At 41.8% G+C, this 15,087-nt stretch overlaps 1 protein-coding gene across 1 annotated transcript; it reads left to right on the top strand.

The window, feature by feature from the left end:
• Nucleotides 1-127: 127 nt before the first annotated feature.
• LOC142372729 (TBC1 domain family member 10A-like) lies at nucleotides 128-9,085 on the top strand. Its single transcript, XM_075455684.1, has 9 exons — nucleotides 128-753; nucleotides 2,869-2,968; nucleotides 3,148-3,255; nucleotides 3,731-3,837; nucleotides 3,929-4,043; nucleotides 4,255-4,320; nucleotides 4,880-5,069; nucleotides 6,444-6,598; nucleotides 6,780-9,085. The coding sequence occupies exons 1-9, from the start codon at nucleotides 575-577 to the stop codon at nucleotides 7,182-7,184; spliced, it is 1,425 nt and encodes a 474-aa protein (XP_075311799.1). The 5' UTR covers nucleotides 128-574; the 3' UTR covers nucleotides 7,185-9,085.
• Nucleotides 9,086-15,087: the final 6,002 nt, after the last annotated feature.

Raw genomic sequence — 15,087 nt, 5'->3', positions numbered from 1 at the left:
GCAACTAGCTATGGACACTCAGACAGAATGTGTGTGTTTTGTTTTTTTTAACAGTAGGTGGCAGAAGAGAATGTCTGGAGTCCGTGGATGTTTTGTTTACCAACCTGCTCAAGGCAGGCAGTTGCACTTCCTTGTAGCCCAGCGGCTAACCTACGTTCTTGCTGACAGCAGAGATTCTCGACCGAACCTGTGTGTGTCAGCTGACAGTTGTATGAGGCTAGCATGTTGACTTCGGAGTTAGCATACAGATACCTTGCTAATTTGTCGTTTATTGCGGTCGCTGCTTTTGAATCTTTTGGGGCGAACCCGCCCGGTGGAGATCTTTTTATGTTACCGGAACATTAATCATGTGTCCAGTGCGAGGAAATGATGCATAGAAACGAGCCGCCTAAGTTACTGTATTAGCATTAGCGAGCTGTCAGCTAGGGAATAGAGCTTCCTAGCAACTGTAGCTAACTAGCTGAGACTTGTGGTAGTTAAAGCAGTGTCTGCATGGAGAGCGCTATAGTGTCATTTTCAGGCTTAGTGAGAACTCGGTAAGTTGTCTGCTTCTACTTAGGTAAATGCTGATTAAATGGCAAAAACTGAGAGGGACAATGGACTCGACATGCGTGACAGCACAGAGAAGCTGACATATAATGGGAGAGGAAGCTCACATAGATCCGACCCAGAGGTGAATGGCACCATCCCCGAAGAGACGCAGGTGGACAAATACGGGTTCACCGGAGGAGCCCAGCAACACTCCGGAAACTTGTAAGTGGTGTTTTTATAGATTTTAATTAATGTCCCCAAAGACCACGGCAGGGGTATGCATGTCTTGGGTTAAGTAGGGAAAATGTTAATGAAAAAATAAACTCTCCCTGTGCCATAGACGGTATTTTGTCTAAGTGTCAACTTGACTTAAGTCATTTTATAAATTGCAAACGAAGAACAAAAGTTTGACGCAATTAGAAGTTGTCTCTAAATACATTTTCGGTCACCTGTACCAAAATTACCAACAGTATTTTTTTTAATTTACTTAAGACCTTTCTAAGTGAAGGTGTGTGTCCACTCGCGCCCTCTTGACCTTGTTCCCTGGTCCATATGTTTAAGTTATTAGTTTAAGGGTGATTCCTCCTTTTCTTTCCCATAGATCAAACAGTATTTGGATGGAAACTGTCAGACACTGAACTATTAAAAGTGAAATATTGGCAAATCAGTTTCTGAGGTTTTCTGTTATTAAGCTGGTAAATGTTCTACTTTTCTCTCACGGCCTGTGGTCATTGTGAACCCCAAGTTAGCTGCCATTAATATATTACACAGTGAACTAAAAATGCATGAGTTCACACTGTATCGCTTTATTGCCAAGGAAGAGCAAGTGAAAGTGTTTCGGAAGCACAGGGAAGATCAAGGCTGCGGACTGAAGATTGTGGTGGAACAGTCTCCCTCTTCGTGTTTGTGTCCTAACCACTAAAACTTCAGAGAAGAAATTCAGTTTATGTCAACCAGTGGAGTTCCCTTTTAATTTGGTTAATCAATAAGGCAGCACGATGTACAGAAAATGTGCCATCTTTGGGGTATCAGTATCACAAAAGAGTGCTTGGATTGCAGGAGATGGAAGGCTAAAAGCCTTTTTCGTGCCAGCTATTTTGACTTTGAATAGTAGGACAAGCACAGGTGCAGATATAGAACGCAGCCCTCAGTACGCCTGAGCTTAAAGGCATGGTAGGTAATCCTGTTCAGAAACACATTTTGTAATACTGGGTGAAATGGTCCGTCTGTCCTGAGAGAAATCTATACAAGATGTATTTAGAAAAAGGGACGAAAATAATCAGACCTCTGTGGCAGCTGCAGGACTGAGAAAAAGCTGACCAATCCGAGATCAGCGTCCCGCTGATCTCGGATTGGAGCGCCTACAAAAACCAATCAGATGCCTCTGCTTTCTGCCTACGCCCCCCTCTGTCGGCTCCCTGCTCCGTGTGCGCATGCGGTTCTACCGGCTTTGGATGAAGCACTGACGGAATGGGGAGGGGGGGGTGGAGCTTAGAGGAGGGGACACTTTCGAATCTTGCTAGCTCTCTTGCTAGCTCTCTAGGATTACCTACCATAGCTTTAACGCCATATACTGAAATATTTTTGATCACTTTTTTGCAAGTGATATATCGTCATAAAAATATTCAACAATATCTTGTGTGTTTTCTCAGTATCTCCAAGATCCACGAAGATTACATTTCCGAGAAATTCACCAGTTTGAAATTAACTAGAATTGGGTGTGTGTTGTGTCGATGTTGCTTTCTCTCAAATCAGGTTTTGAACTTTTCCTTGTAAATGAGCAGGAAGTGAATATGCTGTTCTGAATCCCTTCTTTTTTCAATAAAGGATGACACACAATGAACTGATTAAACCCGGCAGCTTGGGCTGTCACCTGCAACAAAACATTAAGCTCTTTTGTTCTGTTAAAAGTCACAATGCAAGCAGCCCTTGTCTTGTTTTTGAATTATTGGTTAGATAAGATTCGAATGACTGGCAGCGTGGGAGCTCTATTACCCCTGCAGCACAAAGAGCTGTAAATTGAATGATTTCAATTTGTCAACCAAGCCGATCAGGTTTGTGTCTTTGCGGGACGGCACAGGACGCCTGTGTGTGTCAGAAAGACGGCTCTGATTCTCGGCCCTGAGTTGGAGGAAGGTTCTCTCGCAGCTTCCTGTTTTCCTTGTACTTCGCTGCTGATGGCAAATGTTCAACTGCTGCGTCTGAGGGAAGCTTCCTGCATGTACAAGGAAGAGATGACCCACTTTCCATATCCCTCTGATGAGTGCAGCACAGCCATTGTCACTTTGTCTGAAAACATTTTATCTTTCCTTTTTTCACCGTGTCCTCCCTGCATAGTGCTGAGGAGGTCCCCATTGCGGTGTTGAGACAGCGGGAGGCAAAATGGCTGGAGATGCTCAACAGCTGGGACAAATGGATGGCCAAAAAACACAACAAGGTCTGCTTTATCAGCTGTATCTTTCATTGGTTCTTAGTTAGGGGCTGGTAAACAATGTAATGTCAAAAGTCTAAAAATGGGAAATCCTTGAATTTGTTAATGTCTGTGTTATTGTCAGTCGCTCTTTTTCTCTCATTGCCTGCAGGCTCATGAGTTTCTGTGCATGTGTTTGGTAACAGGTGAAAGAGCGCTGCCAGAAGGGGATCCCTCCATCCCTGCGTGGCCGGGCCTGGCTCTACCTCACTGGGGCCAAAGTGAAAAGGGAGCAAAACCAGGGCAAGTTCGAGGTCAGTGGTAGACCTATGGTCCCTGTTGTTGTAAAGCCAGGCGTGCTTTTCAGATCCAAGTGTGATATATCCGCCACTCACATGTAAGGTGCACACATCTTTCCAAAGATCCAACATAATGCCTGTTATCTCAGTTTTTACAGAAGAACACAAGTAAGCATCCAAGTAGCGTTACTTAAAGGATTTAATCCTGTCACGACTTTAGTGTGTTACTATACTGTTGCAGTTACCATTGATAAGCTCAATACTTGCATCTGCCATGATCTACGAGCAGCAGTTGTTGTTATGGGTGCCAGTGTAATCGGCAAAAGACAAAGTTTTTGGTTTAAAATTTTCAAAAACCACAGTAGCAAGGCTAAAAACTTAGCTGAGCTTTTTAGTTTGTTTGTAAAACTGTGTTTAAATCAATTGGATTGTGGATTAATGATGTAATGCAAAATAGTTGCAGAAGCTGAGTAAATTGTGTGTGTTTAAGGAACTGGACAACGAGTCAGGAGATCCTAAATGGGTTGACGTCATTGAGAGGGACCTGCATCGACAGTTCCCCTTCCACGAAATGTTTGCAGCAAGAGGAGGCCATGGGTAAGGGCTTTCTTCCACAGGCCTATTCTGATTGTCATTTTTGTCGGAGTATAGTTTCAAATGGTGCTATACTTTATGCTCTTACATGTAGGCAGCAAGACCTGTTTCGAGTGCTGAAAGCATATTCTTTGTATCGACCGGAAGAGGGTTATTGTCAGGCTCAGGCTCCCATTGCTGCTGTTCTGCTGATGCATATGCCAGCTGAGGTGAACACACTCTAATGATTCAACTGTCCTAAATGCCTTTATCTAATGTAAAATATCCCGAGAACCAGTGGGCTTGCTTCATGGTTTCTTTTACGTGCTGTACACCCAAATACAATTTTTCTGTCAACATCTGTCCTCAATCTAATTGATTTACTTCACACCACGATTTGCTCAAATTAACATCTACTCTTATAACTTTTCTCTGTCCTAGGATGCTTTCTGGGTTCTTGTCCAGATGTGTGAAAAATACCTTCCTGGATACTACAGCACAGGGCTGGTACGTCATAGGAAGAGATTGAGAATGCCAGAGAACAACTTGAGTGTGACATGTTCAGCCCGCAGCTTGTCAGTTACTTTCTACCTGAACCCTATGAATGCATGCATATGTTGTCTTATTATAAGCAGCAAATACATTGTTGTTTAAAATTGCAAGGCAGCTTAGTTTTTAAATATTAATTTTCTAGCACATACATCTGAATTTGCAGTTGTTCATTTAATTTCTGACAAAATATATCGCACAAGTCAATTCAGACTTAGAATTTAAACTTGTTAAAAGTGCAGTTTGATTGTTTGCCAAACAAAGCTCAAATATAATGTCCATGGACTTAAGTTCAGAGTCAAAATACCTCTTTAGTTCAGCTGGCTGGTATGTGTTGTGAGAGCTGGTGTCAGACTTTGACAGGCCAGTATGTCTATAGCTTAACACTGATGTGCTTATCACCTAATAACACGAGGTGGTGACCAGGCTACAAGGACAAGATAATCAGACAATCAGATTAAGCAAGAAAAGAGAGGAGTCTGTTGTCTCCCTCTGCTGACTGCTGTTGTCTGCACAGGAGGCGATTCAGCTTGACGGGGAGATCTTGGATGCCCTGCTGCGGCGGGTGTCTCCTGTGGCCCACCGTCACTTAAAGAAGCACAAACTGGAGCCTGTCCTGTACATGACTGAATGGTACATGTGTGCCTTCTCTCGGACTCTGCCGTGGGCCTCGGTGCTTCGAGTCTGGGATATGTTCCTCTGTGAGGGTGAGGTGCCATACACAGTATTTACTCATTTTTCTGTATGATGTTGATTGAAATGAGAGAAACATATTAAAAGCATTGTGAGCCCACCTTAGAGAAATACTGTGTTTCCTTGGCCAAAAACGGAAAGAAAGATTACTTTTAGCTAATGGAGAGCAGCTCTGGTGCCTCAGATGAATTTGGTTACGCACCATGCGTGCACTTTCTGTGTTTGCATGAAGGAGATTTGTGAAGAAAAGTAAGTATTCAAATGACATGTATCGATACTGCCTGAAATTCAAGATTTAAGAACATTTGTCACAGAAAGAGAAAACCTCCACTTTGACGCTGCTAGACAGAAAACAATTAAACGGTTCTCCTGTCACCGGTGGTAGAAGTGGAGGAGCTGACAAAAGGGACATTCATGGTAAATATCCTTGCCACTGATGGGTGAATGACTCAGATTTTGGTGTTTGGGACAGTCCAATTTTACTGGCCTAAATTGGTGGTAAACAAGAGTTTGATTTAGTGTTTAGCAGTAAGGATATTGTAGCAGGATAAAATCTAAGACCAAGTATCTGTTTAAGTGAGGTGAGCTGTCAGCTGTGATTAGAATGTCCTTCAAATGGCCTATTCATGATTTTCATATCTTTGTGTACAGAAGGGCCCACCTTAGTTTGTAAGCTGTACATTTTGTCATCTCCCAAACTTCACCACAGTCCGTGTGGAACACGTTTGAAGCGTATACCGTCCGAATGGATTCAGATTTTTGTGCCGTACGGCCATGAATGAACCACATGAGTCGCTGCTTGTCTTCTGGGGAAAATATCCAAGTAGATTTGCCATTATTCCCATTTTGTTTTTCATCATTAAGACATGAGGTCTTCAAAGATGACCATTTTGGTCTGAACTGGAAAATATTCCAAAGGAACTCATTGCTTTCATGAAGTTTAAACTTTCCTTATTAATGTGTATGTGTGGAGGTGAATATTGAAATGGTTGAAGACACGGTTTTAGTTTAAAAGAAAGAAAATTCTCTATGAAATTGTTGACCACACTGCATGCTTTTAGATCTTAAGTCCAAATCTGGGGCAGGGAATGTGGTTTCTTTGTCTGCGTTCACATCTGCAGATTCCTGCATTTGTGATTCTCCTGCCAAGTCTCCCCGAAACAAGTGTCCATGTTGATCTTCTGCTTCTTTTTTTCCTAAGTGTGGTTGTTATTTTTCTGAATGGAGATTGATCCAGCCACACATGTAGCTGATATGCTCAGTCCATGTGGTATAGCTGCATGCATCGATAAATATCTAATTATAGATTATTAACTGTCATTAACGCACCACATCGAGCCTTTATTCACATGTCAGCTGCATGTTGTTGTGTGCTGTGTTTTTCTCAGGAGTGAAAATCCTCTTCAGAGTGGGCCTGGTTCTCCTTAAATGCATGTTGGGAACTCAAGAGAAACTGAAGCCCTGCCAAGGTCTCTATGAGACAATGGAGCGGCTTCGAGCAATACAGCCACAGTACATGCATGAAAGCTTCCTGGTGCACGAGGTATGGTTATTCTCACCGTTGTAATCTCTGCTGTCTATTTATTGCTTTTACCCTGCACATAGTGTACACTCAGCAGGAAAATTCCCTCCATGACTTCACCTTGCTGAGGTTGTGGGAATATGAAGAAGAATGCGCAAGAACGTAAACTCACGTGTTCACATTCATAAATTGTGTGTTTCAGATTTTAGAGTTACCAGTGTCTGAGAAAGACATTGAGAAGGAACATCACACTCAGCTGCGGCGCTGGAAGGAGACTCGTGGAGATCTACACTGCAAGTCCCCCCCAAGGATGCACGGTGCCAAGGCCATAATGTCTGCCGACCCACCCAGCCGGCAGGATCTGAGACAGAAGCCTACCATCATTGTGGAGTCTCCTCTGGCACCCAAGTCAGGTGGGGTACAAACAGAGGAGGCCAGGGGAACTAGAAAGACTAAAGACGAAAATGGTCACGCCCCAGCTCTCCCACCACAGGAGACGGTCGATCCTTCCGTGCCTCCCACTGAGCCATCACCACTCCTCAAACACATGACCATACGGGGATCCAAAGAGAGTCTAAGCAGTGCAGAGCATGACACTTACCTGTAGCAGGACAAGGTTTAAACCAGTTTACAGGGATAAATCTTTCCATACAGCTATATTTTAGCAGTGATGCTTATCAGTTATCTGACTGTTTTTATTGGCTTGACACTCCAGAAACTTGTGCAGCTGAACATAGTTTTGCAGCAATGCTAAACAAGTTTTCAGTGTCAGTTCATCCATACAGGTTGCTGGTTCCTGTATTTTCCATGATTATAAAGCATGAATGTGCAGGAGATTTTGTAAATGGCCTGAAATGCAGATATGTATATTCCTGAGCAGTCGGGTTTTAATTTGTTGGAATCTGAAGCTGAAGGTTTCATAGGACTGGACCTTTAGGGATCCACACTGCTTAATAGGTCTTGCTGCTATCTACATGTTCACAGCAGTGCTAATCTGTTTTAGACCGAGTCTGACTTTGCTTTAATTGATAAGATCTTTTCTAGAACACCTGGCCTTTACAGTCTTCCTCTTTGCCTACATTGATCTCTGTATTGCCAACGCAGAGATTTATATTTATCCTGCTTTGTTCGTTTCCCGTTAACACTAATTTGCTGACATTTCAGCCCTTTTCACACAGCCATCGCACCTTATCACCTGTGCCCTCTTGGTAATTCACACAGACCAAATAGCGTGGTCTTAGTGCCCCCGTCAGTGTGCGCTTTCGTAACTCAAAACACTGTTGGCAAATCAGCTGGGTGATACTGGCTTACACCCTCGCACACGCACTAATTTGACTACCTCTTAACGACCCAGATACGTATCAGCGACGTATCAACCAACCTCCTATTCTGCCTCTACTCACACACAGGGCACCATTGTGCATCAGCACATCAGTCTCACCATGAACATGCTGTGTGAGAAGGGCTACGTGTTATCAGGCTGTCTGTTCAGCACAGCGTGCTGACTCCTATGCTGCAGCTAAAAGTCTGTGTTTACTGTCTTTGAACACATGGGGGCACCCTGACATCATCTCTAAGCGAGGGGAAAAAGAATTGACACTAGCTTTGTCTCGTGAAGGAACTGAGTCCAGGGGCATTTCTTTGCCAATAAGCCAAAGAATTGTATCCATATTTTTAAAGTGTATCCAACTAAAATTATATTTTACAGTTTGGGGGTGCAAAGAGTTTATATTTATGTTGCGAATGGAATATGATCAATTTTAAGAATACTATGCTGTTTTTGTACAATCTCAATCAGAGGTTCGGGGTTCCTTTGATTAGAAATCTTTATTGTTTTTTTTTTAACAAAAAAGTAAAGTGCTTGATATTGGCTAGAAAATTATTCCGGATCCACTAACTGAATGAAGTCAAATATTCAAAAGTAATCTTTCAGCAGTTGTCTGACAATTGACCAAAACATGTAAAAAGCCTAAGAGAAACAAAAGATGAAAAGTCAAGGGAGCCGTGAACCTTGGATAATTATTAAATTTAGGTAAACTTTTTATCACTGCAATGAAATGATACAAAATAATTTGAAATGAAGTTATAAGCTATCAGGATTTAACAGTCCACTAAGCTGTTCTATTTTCAGTTACACATGATGTAACTACATATAAGATTACTTTATCTCAGAAATGTTGTTAAATGGTTATGGGTATGGGACCTGCCCTCTGAAGTTATTTACCTGGCACATGAAGCTTTTAATATTATATTTCTATCATTTTGTTTTCCTCATTCCCAGCACGAACAATGATTGAATTTACCCAACATGCTGTAAATCAACTGGAGAGCTTTCTACCATCCACCGGCATGTCATTAGTGCCACTAGACATCAACCAGCAATTAGTTAAGGAATCATTTTCAAGAATATGGATTTGTATGATCTACTTTTTTTTTTTTCAAGATTTACCTTCAGTAAAAAGTTGAGAAGAAAATAAAAGATTTACTCTCACATTATGTCCATAAAAATGTTTCTCATTACTTATTCTTTCAACACTTGTATATGAAGTCCAGTGTGTTGGATTCAGGAGGATCTATTTGTAGAGTTGGAACTGTGTTTTTGTCAGCTTACAACGAGTCTATATCTGGATCCAGTGCAGTTCGTCCTTCACAGAGCTCGCTGTGTCACCGTGTTTCTTCAGTAGCCGAAAAGGACTAACCAAATGCTGGCTGAGTGTTGGTCTTTTGTCCTTATCATATCGCCTTTAATTTCTCCCACAATCATGGAACAATTCACATAGTTGCAGGATTGCAGTCTTCAACTTCACAGCTAGATGTCACTGAAATCTACACGGCCCCTTTAAGAACATTTATTAAGCCAGGGGCTGCTAAACATGCAAGAGGTCTCACTGTTTTTATCAGTATTTTTAAGATTTCTTGTTCTTTTGATTTAAAATCAAAGGTCTGGATTTTTCATCAAATTGCATTCCTTGAAATGTTTTAATTTACTCAACTTGTAAGTCAACGCGTGCTTTGTCTGTGCTGCACTTGATTTTGATAAAAGGAAATAAAACGAGAAAAAGTGCAGCACAGAAAGCAGCGAACAGGCAGCGTTTGAATAAACCCTGTGTTATCATTCAGCACCCTTGCAGCCCCCTGCCCCTCCTCACCCGCGCAGCACCACACTTCCCTGGACACCTGTTTCTCCATCTCTTTCAGCTCTTTAAGGAATTTGCATCTCAAATAGGGCGAATTCCCACAGCACCGTCTGAAGCGCCTCACGCAGCCATTGGCCTTTGGTCTCTGAATGGAGTCCTCTGCGTGCATACAGGCCTTCTCATTCTTCCATCTCCCCTCCCAAGATTCAGCTGCAGTCCAAGAAAATGACAGCCAGGAATCTTCTACTCTCTATCTATTTTACCCAACCAGAGACGGCTGAGCTTTTTTGATATGATTTGTTACTGTTCTCAATTACATTCCTATGGTTTTCCTTGTATGTCTTACTACTTTCATACATTTTCACTGGAGACATTTGCTGTCATATGACTTGGAACAGATTAAAGACAGGGTTTTAGTTTAGCACCCCCGGATGAGATTATAAACATTTCTCAGCTTCCTTGAGTCTCTTCATTGTTGCTGTATTCTATTCCTGAGAAGGATTCTGCGTGCCTTTTGTCAGACGACGCCTGTCATTTTGGCATTTTTGTATTGGTACTCCGTTTATCATCATCTCTTTTGGAGCCTTTCGCTATCTGTAAACAATGCAAACTTGTCCACCCCCTTTCTCATCCCAACTCCACCCCTCACCTCAATCCAACCCCACCCTACCCCCCACCTGTCTGGCTTCCACTATGCGAGTGTTCAGAGACGCTGACTATACCCAAGCTGAGACCCAAGAGAGTGTAATTGGAGACTGTCTTCATGGTTAATCTGCAGAAGAGGAGGAGGAGGACACATGACCCAGACTCAACCTCGCAACCACAGTCTCAGAAAAGAGCTCTGTGGAGTTTTTAAGCTCTGAGACTGTACAAACTTGTTGCTGGACAGTGTAACATGCAAAAACATCACAGTACCTTCTCTAGAATCCCGCAGGAGTTTTTATTACTTCAATGACCAATTCAAACGACTGATAATGTATAACAAGTGACCAAAATTAATCCATAATTAACTGTGGGCAGAAATGGGCAGATTTATTTTGTCCCTCCAGAATTTATAAATGTAATTTCCCTGCTGGCCATCCAGCTACTGATGCCTTGTTCTGACTGAAAATAGTGTTGTGTTTAAAAAAGAAAAACGGGGGCTATGTTTGTGTCGACACATTGCTGCAAGCCCTGGTGACACAACGAAATATGATCCAGGAGGTCCAAATACAGCTCATCCAAAGGATCGAAGACTCAGAGAAACATTAGCAACATTCTGTATTTTTTGCAGACAGGTTAAAGAGTTTAGAAAGTTACCCACATGAAAGACTAAATCACCACAAAGAAACAACTAATGACTGCAGAATGACCAAAAGGAGATTTAATGACTAAAAAAGAAGTATAACGATCAGTATGAGACACGAAATAGCTTACCTACACAGCATGTAAAACATGCAGAGCAGTTAGCATCTCTTCACAGTTTAACTACTCTCAAGTGTGTTCAAACATGCAGACACCCAACCTACAGTGAACATGAATTGAGCTGTTACACCAGAACTCTTGGTTTCCTCCAGAGGACTTGAACTTGCTTTGACACCTGTTAGCAACTATAGCATGATGATAACAGCAGGACAGAGAAGACGCACTTCGAAAAACAGAAGATCTACTTAAAAAGCACAAGAATTAAGCACCATTGCTGCCACGCCTCAAAAAGTAGTCATTTAACCTTTTATGTAAATAGTTTAATAATTTCTGCAGCACATGCATATAGTGAAGAATGTGTGAACAGATATCTCACACGTGTTGTCTGCTCATACACTGTAGCTGTTTATGGGGGCAGTGGGTACAGTCAGGTGGATGATCTCACAATGCCATATGCGTGAAGTGTCTAGGAGATTACAGTCTGGCATCATGAGCTGTAAAGCTCCTCTAAAGCTTTTTGGTAACAAGGACTGAGGGTCTGCAACTTTATCCCCACCTGCCACCCGACATCATGCCCTCAACCCAACGGGCCGATTAGAGGGGGTAAAGGTCGGGGGCCTGAAACAAAAACCGCAAAGTAAGTAAACTTGATGGAATTTTTCAAAACAAAGGTTGCAATATCACGAATACGCATCTGAAACCCGAGAAAATGTATGGCAAATTAAAGTAAGCATTACTGAAACACACAGAAGATAAAATCTAAAAAAACTCGAGTCTGCTAATTCGACCTCTGGGGGCAGAGTGTTCATCCATCTACAAGTCAGAACTGAAAAGGCTGTCACCACAGAGCTTTAATGTTGAGCAATGCATTACCAGGAGCCCTTTTTCTACAGGCCTTATTGACTGAGAAGTGTTCAGCAACTCACTGTTATATGGAAGACCTAAACTGTTATATGCTTTAGAAGTCATATAGGACTTTGAAGTCAATCGTAAGCAGCACTGAGGTACGAAGGAGACATTGCTGGAGAACAGGTAATAAAAAATTGGAGGTGATAGAATATCAGAAAGAAAACAACAATAAAGTCATATATCCACTGGCATTATTCACATTCCTGACATACATGCTCTTCACACTCAGGTTGATTAGTACACTTCACAACTTAGTTGTTTGGGATCTTATATCATTCAAAAGTGTTCCCTGTAAAGTGACAGAGCATTGTTTTTCTTTTTCATTTATTTATTTTATTCAGTTTTTTGGGGGTTTGAACAGGGAAAAGTGTGTGTGTGTGTGTGTGTGTGTGTGTGTTTAGTCTGAGCGAGACCTTGTGGTGGTCAATTCTGTTTCAGACCTTCCCATGTTTGGAGGGGACAGCTTTGATGAAAAGCTTCAAGTAGCAGAGCTGCACGTGTGGGACAGGAAGCAGAGAGGAAGGTGTCAAGGGTCAGACAGATGCTTGCTCTGTGGACGGTGGACAGGAAGTGTGAGTGTCCTTTTATGACCCTCCTCAGGTTAACGGTAGCTGTAGACCCAGTGATCTCAGATTCCTCTGCTTTTTGGACACACAATTGTGATTTGTAATAAGAAAATGATAGCCAGCACCTGTTTGGTTCCAGCCGGGGACAGCCCCTGATCTCTTTTACAGCAACCTCACGACTGTAGGTCTTGTGGGTCATGCTATGTATGCATACATATTCTAGTGCTTACTTCATGCAAAGGCACATTACAGCGAAACTCTATTGAGATCATTGAGACTCACGTGAACTGACTAACTTGCTTAACACAGAAGTTAAAGCAGAGACACAGTCAAGTTTTGTGTCAAGCAGTTTGAGATCAGCGCACATGTAACAGCTCCTTTTTAATAGAAAAACCAGCTTACCGCTTTCCTCTATAGTGCTGGTCAGTGCCAAGTAATACATTTCATTACAGGATAGGACTCTGATTAAAGTGGCTTTGTGCCTTGGTGGGGACCAATCAGTGCTTCCTGTCCGCAGCTTAATCAGAATACAGGAGTTTGAGTCCTAGCCATAAAACAGCCTAATTATCTTGTCCGTTTTCCACTTGATTTCAGTATTTTTGAAATTGTTTTCTGTTTTGGTGAACTCAAAGTGACCCTGTAACTACCGAGGAGCCTCTCTTCTGTTTTAACTTGACCTTGTTTTACAATTTCTCGACTTGGCTTAGAGTTTCCGTTGACATGAAATGATGTACTTATCATCTCTTACATGTAAATGCAATTTGAGCTGGATGGAATAAAGATATCAATCAACTTCAGTCGCTTTAGAAGTCGGAAATGTGCACCAGAGGTGAAAGGATTGATTCGTTCAGGGTATTGTTGAACTTGATTATCAGGATTGTTGGGTGTTGCCGCTGACACTGTCAATAAATTATCAGTCTCCATATTTGGAATACTTACGACAGCAATTCTTCTTGGTTAAATAATGTTAGGTTTCAGCATATGATCGCAGCATGTAATTACATTATTGGGTGCATTTACTGTGTCTGTTATTGACTTGTATAATCCACAGTAAATGCAACATACAGTCATTTTCTTGTAGATCGAATATCAAAGCAGGCTTCTTACAATAAAAAGTGAGTTGCTTGAAGTTGCCTGAAAATACGAAATTCACTCTGATAGCTCAGATCCTTTTTCACTGAGCAACTTGAGAGCAGCAAAACTTCCTCTAACCACCCCACAGCAGGGGCCAGATGTATTAAAGGTGTGTACAACTTTTCCTGCTCAAAAACTGTTATTTATTAAGGAAGAATGTACAGTGAAGTAGAATCAGAGGCACAGCCTTCAGTTATCAGGCCCCTTTCTTGTGGAACCAGTTGCCAGTTTGGGTTCAGGAAGCAGACACCCTTTCTGCCTGTGAGATTAGACTTAAAATGTTCCTATTTGATAAAGCTTACAGTTAGGGATGGCTCAGGTGACCCAGTAATTTCCCACAGTTATGATGCTGCAGGCCTATACTAATGATAGGGGGTGGTCTCCCATGATGCATCTCTCCTCACTCTGCTCTCTTTTATTTTCCATGCACATATGACATTATTCTTATCATTAAATTGTGTTTCCCGGCTTGGTGTTGTGGTGCTTGTTGTTCCTTCTTTCCTGTCCTCTCAACCCCCAAGCCGGTGGTGGCAGATGGCCACCCTTCCTGAGTTTGGTTCTGCCGGAGGTTTCTTCCTGTAAAAAGGGAGTTTTTTCTTCAGGCCCAGGACACTAGATTGGATGGAAGAGAAGTTTTGGTGCAATCCTTCGTTATCTGTAGCTGGAAAACGTTTTTAGGATTTTTTCAAATCGGCTTTGTATGGATTGAACCAATTTGGAATTTAATCATTTGTATTTGATTGGTTTATGGTTGTACTGCAACTAATTGGATTATACTTGGCTTGAATTGGGCTGTATCTTTGAAGTGCCTTGAGATCACTTTTGTTGTGATTTGGCACTATATGAATAAAACTGAACTGATAGGCTCTGAGCATCCCCCTTTTATGTAGTTGGTAATTCAGTGACTCTATGGTATTGCTGACTGGGAGAGCAAATTAACTCTTTTTAAGTTGAATCCACTTTGAATATCAAAATGTTTTCCGTGTGAAACAGTTATTTTTTTATTTTTTATTTATGAAAATGACCCATCTCCCCTTAATTCAAGGATTCCTTCAACCTGAGCCCTATTTTCCTCACAGGCGATGAAAAATTGCAGTCAGACTCATGTAGACAGATAAGATAAGGCCATAACCAGCATGTGCAGCTACTATGTTTTATAACAAAGCAATTAAACACAGTCAAGTAAGTGTGCTTTCAACTGAAAGGCTCCAGTTGTTATCATAAGTGTCTGAACACCCTTTGGAAGGGAAACCCACAGAGATAGACCTTTTTGTTTACATTTCACTTCTTCCGGTCTCAGTTACAACATTCCTTTCAGTGCCTTTGTTATATGCTCATATGATGTTTACAAAAGAAGAAG

The sequence above is a fragment of the Odontesthes bonariensis genome, chromosome 22 (assembly GCF_027942865.1).
Source record: "Odontesthes bonariensis isolate fOdoBon6 chromosome 22, fOdoBon6.hap1, whole genome shotgun sequence".
In the NCBI taxonomy this organism is placed as follows: Eukaryota; Metazoa; Chordata; class Actinopteri; order Atheriniformes; family Atherinopsidae; genus Odontesthes; species Odontesthes bonariensis.
The sequence above is the reverse complement of the archived record's forward strand: the minus strand, read 5'-3'. Positions and strand labels throughout refer to the sequence as shown.

Coding starts and splice junctions, on each gene's coding strand:
- LOC142372729 (XM_075455684.1), top strand. CDS start 575: ATGGCAAAAACTGAGAGGGACAATGGACTCGACATGCGTGACAGCACA. Junction 754..2,868: donor CAGCAACACTCCGGAAACTT/GTAAGTGGTGTT, acceptor CTCCCTGCATAG/TGCTGAGGAGGTCCCCATTG. Junction 4,321..4,879: donor GATACTACAGCACAGGGCTG/GTACGTCATAGG, acceptor TTGTCTGCACAG/GAGGCGATTCAGCTTGACGG.